Source organism: Symphalangus syndactylus, chromosome 9 (assembly GCF_028878055.3).
Source record: "Symphalangus syndactylus isolate Jambi chromosome 9, NHGRI_mSymSyn1-v2.1_pri, whole genome shotgun sequence".
NCBI lineage: Eukaryota > Metazoa > Chordata > Mammalia > Primates > Hylobatidae > Symphalangus > Symphalangus syndactylus.
This window is the reverse complement of record NC_072431.2, coordinates 80831512-80840169: the sequence shown is the minus strand read 5'-3', so window position 1 is coordinate 80840169 and position 8658 is coordinate 80831512. Positions and strand designations below refer to the sequence as shown.

General features: G+C 51.7%; 1 protein-coding gene across 5 annotated transcripts in view; it reads left to right on the top strand.

Moving 5' to 3' along the window:
- Positions 1-213: 213 nt before the first annotated feature.
- VWC2 (von Willebrand factor C domain containing 2) overlaps positions 214-8658 on the top strand; it is a 158394-nt gene continuing 149949 nt past the window's right edge. For 3 of the 5 annotated variants that reach the window (XR_008660127.2, XR_008660128.2, XM_055293178.2), the window contains exons 1-2: positions 2822-3465; positions 4689-5487. Coding sequence is in view for 3 of the 5 variants with exons in the window: in XM_055293178.2 (XP_055149153.1) it covers positions 4792-5487 (696 nt within the window). In the remaining 2 variants the exon portion in view is untranslated. The other 2 variants (XM_063609572.1, XM_055293179.2) reach the window with 2 other exon arrangements.

Genomic DNA, 8658 nt, shown 5'->3' with positions numbered 1-8658 from the left:
GATGGAAAAGGAAAGAGGAAGGGAAAGGCAAAAGGGAAGGGGAAAAAGAAGGGGAAGTGGAGAGAAAGAGAAGGGAAAGGGAAGGGAAGTGGAGAGAAAGAGAAGGGAAAGGGAAGGGAAGAGGAGAGGAGGGGAGGGGAGGGAGGGGAGGAGAGGGGAAGGTTGGGGAGGACAGGGGAAGGGAGGGGAGGGAAGGGAAGGGAAAAAGGGGGGAAGGGAAGAGAAGGGGAAGGAAAGCAAGGGAAAGGAAAATAAGTGGAAAGGAAGAAAGGAAAGAGGGAGGGAGGGAATAAAGGAAAGAAGGAAAGAAAGGGAGAGAAAGAGGAAAAGGAAAGGAGAGAGATGGAGGAGGGAGGGAGAAAGGGGAGAAGGAGGGCAAAGGGAAGGAAGGAAGGAAGGAAAGAAAGGAACTAAGAAGGAAGGAAAGAAGAAAAGTTAATAGCAACAATTCATTGCATTGGCAATAAATAAGTTGTATATTCCTTCAACGTCTGCAAAGTCCCCTATATTTTCTCGAATTACTCAGCTCATCGAGCTGCATGGGTATTGTTCTTCTTCACAAAGGACAGCAATCCCTTGGAAACTGCCTTCCTCCTTCATTCTATCAGGCCTATAACACTATCTCTGAGAACATCTAACAGAACAAAGCCATTTGGACACTTGGTCACTTAATTCATCCTCACTTTTGTCAGGCCTCTTATTGAAAACTTGGCTATCTCATATTCATGGCTCTCTACTGGAAGCAGCTGGCTGGGACAAGAAGTTTCTGATTCAAAGAGACCAGTGATTGAGGTGGGATCAATAAAGAGACATCATTATTTCCTCAGCTGAGCCCCCAATCAATTTTTCAGTTAGAATCCTGGACACGTTACTGTTTCGTTCTTATGAGTCACATGTGTTTGGGGCTACCTCATTGTAACCACATGAGAGTACTGTTGGCATAACAAAACACGATATTTAATGACAAGAACAGAATTAGTTAATAAGTCAAATAACAAAATTTGTAGCCTAACCCATGCTATAAAAGCACTTGATTTTATAGAACTGAGGGCCCATTTTGCACATTACATATGATCACACCTCGAGCCGTGTTTTTATTTTGGTGGTGTTGTGAAAGGTCTGATATTTGGATTAGAGCATCATAAAGACACAGAAGCCATAATTGATTAGAGCATGTGATGAGAGGCAGGTGGGTGGGTAGGCTGCTGCAGCCACAGGCAAATGTGGCCTGTCTCTTTTCTAAGGGTAACGAGAAATGAAAGGGCCGAGTGTGGTGGCTCACATCTGTAATCCCAGGACTTTGAGAGGCCAGGTGGATCATTTGAGGCCAGGAGTTCAAGACCAGCCTGGGCAATAAAGCAAGATCCCATCTCTAAAAAAAAAAAAAAGAAAAAAAACCCACAAAAACCAAAAAAAAAACCAAAATGAAACAAAACGAAACAAACAAACAAACAAAAAACATTAGCCCTGTGTGGTTACCTGTACACCCAGCTCCTTCGGAGGCTGAGGCACGAGTTTGAGGCTGCAGTGGGCCGTGATCATGCCACTGCACTGAAGCCTGGGTGACAAAGTGAGATCGTGTCTCTAAAACATAAAAAAAAAAAAAAGGAAAAATGAGACTGAGAACTGAAACAGCAGAAGCGCTCAAATCATCCTGTACATAGAAATCCTCCATCCAGGCCAGGCACGGTGGCTCACGCCTGTAATCCCAGCATTTTGGGAGGCCGAGGCAGGCAGATCACGAGGTCCGGAGATCGAGACCATCCTGTCTAACACGGTGAAACCCCGTCTCACTAAAAATACAAAAACAAAATTAGACGGGGGTGATGGCGGACGCCTGTAGTCCCAACTACTCAGGAGGCTGAGGAGGGAGAATGGCATGAACCCGGGAATTGGAGCTTGCAGTAAGTGGAGATAGCGCCACTGGGCTCCAGCCTAGGCCACAGAGCGAGACTCCGTCTGAAAAAAAAAAGAAAAAAGAAAATGAGACAGAGAGAGAGAGAAAGAAATCCTCCATCCAGCCCTGTTGGTTGTGTGTGTGTTGGAGGGGGTGGAGAGGCAGCCTTCTCAGGCTTTCAAGGAGGGCTTCCTAGCACCTCAGCTAAGATTTGTGTGTCTATACTATTAAAAAACAGAGAGAAACAACTTGTCCCAAACCAGCCTCCCCAGTTCCCACCAGCCAGAGGGCCTGACCTTGCAGGGAAGCTTATCTGTTTACCATCCGAGCACTTTCAGGGATTCTAAAATGCCATGAGTGGGAACCACTGCCCTGGGCCATTTCCATGAAAATTCAATTTCGGGGATTAATTTGAACAGATACTATTGACTTTTTCTCCTTTACACAAGATCAAAGAGTAAAAACAACCGGGCCTCTGCTTAACAGTTGAGGATTCTAGAAAAGTTAGGAAACAGGTTTCTACTTGTAGTAGAAGAGAGAGCAGGCAGAAAGAGGAAGATGGGAGCGGGGAGAGATTGGCAGAGATTCAGAAAGTTCGCGCTTGAGATTTTTACGTTTCTTACTCGTATACGTCTATTTCTCTGGGTTTCTGAATGCAAAGACGAGAAAGTCTCAACAGTCTGCTAAACTAACACGGCCTTCGAATCCCAAACTGAACACAGTAGCTGAAACAAGTTGTCCACAAAGAGGAAAGCCAGAGGGGGCCAATTAGGAAGGAAGAAATTAAAGAAAAGAGAAAAGCCAAGATGAAAGGTCCAGCGTAAAGTGAGTGACTCAACTGGAGAATGGCAGCCCTGGCAGGGACTGCGGCTGGCGGCGGAGGTGCGGCCGCGGCCGCGCGGACGACTGACAGGTTGGTCCGGCGCAGCAAAGGGAGCTGGTGCGGCAGTAGGGCCTCCCCGGGGGCAGCGCGAGGGCCTCCCCCGGGGCAGCCCGGGCCGAGGCGGGTCCTCCAGAGGGGGGGCAGCAGAGGAGGGAGCGGAGCGGGAGCCGGGCGGAGGCCGCTGCGGCAGGGGGAGGCGGGAGGCGGGTGCGCTGGCTCCCATGCTGGCCTCGGTGCCACTCGCGCGTCGGCCGCGCTGCGGGCTTCTCTTTTCCCTCCGACGAGCCGTAGCTGCCCAGACATTCCGGCTGCCGGGGCTGGAGAGCTCTCCGAACCCCTCCGCGGAGAGGAGCGAGGCGGCGCCACGGTGGCCCCCGGGGCGCTCTTGGTCTCGGAGAAGCGGGGACGAGGCCGGAGGATGAGCGGCTGAGGGAGACGCGGGCACTGACGCGAGTTGGGGCCGCAACCACCGGCAGCTGGCAGCGCGATGAGCGAGTCCCCAGAGACGCCCTAGCCCGGTGCGCGCGCCGGGCGGAGCGCGCAGGTGGGGCTGGGCTCTCAGCGGTCCGCCCCGCGCGGGTCCCCGGCCGGCCCAGGATGGGTGCTGGTAACCCGGGCCCGCGCCCGCCGCTGCTACCCCTGCGCCCGCCGCGAGCCCGGCGTCCGGCCCGCGCCCTGCGCTCATGTATGTAGGCTGGGCGCCGGTCTTCAGGGCTGAGGGTGCATGCTGGGTGTCCCCGCGCGGCCGGACGCGCTCCAGCTCTGTTCCGCCGCTCAGCTGCTACGGAGGAATCCCCTCCGCCGCCCAAGTTTGTGAATATGGGCGCTTCGCCCAGTGTTGAGGTCGGCAGGGACCGGGCAGGGGGTGAGCAGGGCCGGGCGCGTCCGGAGCCCTCAGGGAGGAGGGCTGAGGGGGAGGGGACAGACGCACCGGAGTGCGCAGAGTGGGGGCGTTCGGGGAGTGGGGCGGAGAGAGGCTGGATTGCCGGTGTCCTGCGGCGTCTCGGGCTCTCCTAGCCTCTTTGGGCGGCAGAAACTTTGGAATCCAGAAAGGCTGGCCGGGATCCGGCGAGTAGGAGGGTCTTGCCCCCACTCTGCGCCCTGGGGCCCCAGCCTCCCGCACTGCACACCTTGGTGCTGCCCGGGCGCTTCTGCTCCGCAGCCAGGACACTACAAAACTGAGCGCTGCGGCCAGCGACCTGGCTCCCAAGGCTGGGAGGGGCGGGCCGGCAGAGGAGCTGAAGCCCCGGGAATCCCCAACCCGGCCCTCTGGCAAGGGGCAGAGGGCATCCTTTCATGCAGCGGGGCTTAGAGAGCGGGGAGAGGGCGTCTGCTCCCGAGACGGTAGTCTTTTAAGAAGTTGTTAGAAATGAATCGTGGAGTCCTAGGAGAAGCTTTGTTTAACCTCCCCGCATTTTCCCAGCACAAACCCCTAAAGCAAATGAGGAAGAGTTTCCCTCTTATCTTCCTGTACATTCGTCCGTCTCTAACTCCACTGCTGAATTCTCCATTTAATAATCTTTGGGAAATGTGGCCAGGACCTAGGGAGGGACAGACACCCTGGGTGCCTAAATTACGTGGTTCCCAGCAGAGCTTTGCAGGGGGGCGCGGGCCCGGCTCGCTGAGTTTCCTGGGCTCCGCAAGCCGCCCTTGGCCATCTCCAACACTAATCACGACTACATCAGAAACACGCCGGCCGGTGTCGTTCTTGGATTTCGCTTCCAATGTATCGCTCCACAATTTGTGATGTCTAAGAACCCCGGCCTTGCACCGACTCTGGGCATGCTGCCCCCGCCCCCGTCGCCCAGCTCGTTAATCTAGAGCTATGCCGGAGCCCGGGTGGGGGCCGCGGCGGGCCGGGGCGCGCGCGGGCCGCGGGGCTCAGTTGTGCTGCTGTTCTCTCCGCAGGGACGGCGGCTCCCGGCTGGCGGCGGCGCGCCCCCGGGCTGTGAATGCGACTCGCCCCTCGGCCGCGCACCCCGCCCGCCCGCCCGCCGGGACGTGGTAGGGGATGCCCAGCTCCACTGCGATGGCAGTTGGCGCGCTCTCCAGTTCCCTCCTGGTCACCTGCTGCCTGATGGTGGCTCTGTGCAGTCCGAGCATCCCGCTGGAGAAGCTGGCCCAGGCACCAGAGCAGCCGGGCCAGGAGAAGCGTGAGCACGCCTCTCGGGACGGCCCGGGGCGGGTGAACGAGCTCGGGCGCCCGGCGAGGGACGAGGGCGGCAGCGGCCGGGACTGGAAGAGCAAGAGCGGCCGTGGGCTCGCCGGCCGTGAGCCGTGGAGCAAGCTGAAGCAGGCCTGGGTCTCCCAGGACGGGGGCGCCAAGGCCGGGGATCTGCAGGTCCGGCCCCGCGGGGACACCCCGCAGGGGGAAGCCCTGGCCGCAGCCGCCCAGGACGCGATCGGCCCGGAACTCGCGCCCACGCCCGAGCCACCCGAGGAGTACGTGTACCCGGACTACCGTGGCAAGGGCTGCGTGGACGAGAGCGGCTTCGTGTACGCGATCGGCGAGAAGTTCGCACCGGGCCCCTCGGCCTGCCCGTGCCTGTGCACTGAGGAAGGGCCGCTGTGCGCGCAGCCCGAGTGTCCGAGGCTGCATCCGCGCTGCATCCACGTCGACACGAGCCAGTGCTGCCCGCAGTGCAAGGAGAGGAAGAACTACTGCGAGTTCCGGGGCAAGACCTATCAGACTTTGGAGGAGTTCGTGGTAAGAGGCGAACGCCCGCCGGGCGACTTTGCAGCTTCCAGGAAGGGGTGGAACAGCTTTGGTTCTGTGGTCCCCCACTTTGAAGAAGAGGTGCTGTCTGGTTCTGAGAGGTGGAGAGCGCTGTGCTCACGCCCCTTTGACATGACCTCTCTTTTTCAGGGCAGAGGTAATCCTTCCAAGAGCACTGTGGCCAATCCATAGGGATTCCTTCGGTGTTCACTTTAAAAGAGCTTCATGAGGATGAAGCCTATGGCACTGAAGGGAAGGGTCCCAACAGGTATCGGAGGGACTTTCAACATTAATTTACTGCTCCTAATTTGGGAATGTTGTCGGTGAAATGCTCAACCTGCTTTCAAACACAGGGTAATTTACCGTGCCATTTGGGATATATTCTTCAACTAATAGCTAATTAAGGGAGACTATTCATATAAAAAGCCATTTCCCTAGATTATGTGTTTAGGGTATCATTCAAATGTTCTAAAAATTAAAAGAAAAAGAAAATATTTGCTCACTGGGTGCCAAATCATAGTGGATGGTGAAACCAACAAGTGCAGTTAATGGTTAAAAATTGTTTTGTTTTAGATGAGTAGTAGTAGTGTTAATAATACCGGCCATCTCTCTAATGCCTACTTGTGCGTCAGGATCCCGCTGTTTTTCATATACGTTAGTTAAATCTCATACCATGCTAGGAGGTGGATTATTATCCGTTGTCTCCATTTTATGGAGAAGAAGAAACAGACACAGAATATTTAAATAATGTGTTGAAGGCAGAACAGCTATTAAGAAGCAGATTCATATGTCAAACTAAGCAGTTCTACTCCATAGCTTAGGTTTTTAACCCTTATACTCTACTTGAACCAAAAGCCCAGCTCCACTGGGGCTTTAGTTTGGGTGAAGGTGCTGCACAGCATGCACGCACAGGCTCCAGGTAAAATCCCTGCCAGTGGCCTAGGGGCCTGAGAGAGACCTGCACAGGTGTTCAGTTATTCCAAACACCTCAAGATAGGCGCAACCTATGGCCTGCCTGGACTTGGCCCATTGACTTACCAGGCCGTAGCTGTCCTTTTCCCACCTGCAGAGGGCGTTATGGAACGTGCAGCTACTAAAGCAAAGCTTTAGGGAGGAATTCTGCTGGAATACCCCTCCTGGAATTAGCCTGTGAGATCGGCTAATTCCCAGGATGTGAAGCCCATGTAGTTACTGACTTGTGGCAATGAGTTATCAGGTGTTACAGAAGTACAAAGCCAGGAAGGACAGATCTATATATAGTGTACAAAGTATGGAAAGAGTGCTGGAATTTGGAGTCAGGAAACATGGTTATTCATTCTGGCTTTACCACTAACCAGCTGCAGGACTGGAACAAAAGACATATCCCCTCTGGGTTTCTTTTCTCTTATCTGTAAGATAAGGGGCCAGCTTTCCCTAGGCTCATGTAGCAAAATATAACTCCAGGCATATGTTGCTTAAGTACTCACATTTGACTTCAGCCCTTTGGAGAAAGACAACTGGGATGAGCAACTCATATGAACCACGCCCAGGCCATGCGAAATTAACTAAATCAGAAACCCTGCCCTCAAAATGCTTCCTGCCTATCGGAGGGTCTGGTAGATATTTCTCCAGGTGTTTTGGGTGCAGTACAAAAGTTCACAGGCAAATGTGTCCAGGTGAAGGAAGCTGTGGGTGCTAGAAGAGCCCAGAGGAGGGGCCTTCCATTTTGGCCTGGAGCAGCGTCATAGAACACTAGAACAATTCTCTTAAGTTTTGAATTGGTAACATCATCGGCTCTTCTAAAGTCAAAGATAAGCAGTTGGTTTTTAATTAATTCCTTTTGTTGTTTGCACTATTTATAGTTTCAAAGTAATTTGCTAGAATTGTCCTAAGAAGTAAACTAAGAAATTAGTAGCACTTTGATCTAGTAAGCCCAAATACTTCAGTGTCCATTTATCTACCTGAGATCACAGGTAAAGGAAATAATTCAAACTTCTGTCTTAATAATTCATGCTAAATGCTAGCAGCCATGAAACTGCTTTTGTCTATGAAGGAAAGGGATCTCTTATTTAGTTTCTCTTTGCTACCTGTTTGGTAGTCTATATGTAGAATGTGTTTTCAAACTCTGAGGATGGGAGATGATACTGACAAAAGGGAAATTGGAAAGATTACAATCTTAGGAAGAATTAAAATACCAGTAAAGCTATTTTTGGAATATTAAGTGCATCTTCCATCTTCAAATGACATTTCATTCTAAACTTTCATCATTTATTACCAGATGCTGGGATGCACACATGCTTGAATGTTGCAAAGTTGTTACATATTTTTAATTATATCCTTGTTCTTACAATATGTCAACTACATAAAGATTTTATAGTGTTATAGCATGTTTGCTCATTTTTGTTAGTATCAGGAACATTTCTAGGCATTCCGCTAATTTATCGTGGCCTTGTGCAAGCCACTTATTGTCTTCATTTTTGTTTCCTTCAATGTACAAAAGAGAAAGCAATGCTTTTTTTGAAGGGTGTTGAAAATATGAATGTAGAATGATATAGGGTTAGTTGTGAGTCCACGGGGTTTGTGGGTTGCAGTAATGGAGATTTGTCGTGATGCTGAGTACCAGGGCACAGAAATTGTTAACATGCCTGCTCTGGGTATTCTGGGTTTCAGAGAGAGATTGTAGTCTGTAGTTTGCATAGCACAAAGTACCTGGAAAATGAAAAAGGAAAGCATTCTGTCTGAAGTGCTTTGCACTTCTCTGGAGAAAATGTGATTCAAATGGAGATTGTGGTACAGTCGGGTCATGCCTGGAACACTGTTTACTTTAGCAAGGAAGGAAGTGAAAGTGAGATTATTTGGGCCTCAGTCCCTGCAAGATGCATATATCTTTTAACAGTCTGTTCTCTGCTTCCAGAGAGGGAGAGAGAGAGAGAGAGACAGAGACAGAGAGAGAGGGGAAATTACTAGTTATTGATGGAGGCTTGACCCTCTTTGAGCAGTAGATTAACTCCAGAGCCTGCCTGTGCTTGTGAAGTGCAGGGTATTTGGCTGTGGCAGGAGTGCAGTTTCTCCCTGTCTTCATAGGCTTCTCTTTCTTTGGGCATGTTTTCTTGCTGCTTTCTCTATCCAGTTTTCTGCATATTCTAAACTTGTTTTTTCCCTTCTTTCTGTACTCTTTTATCC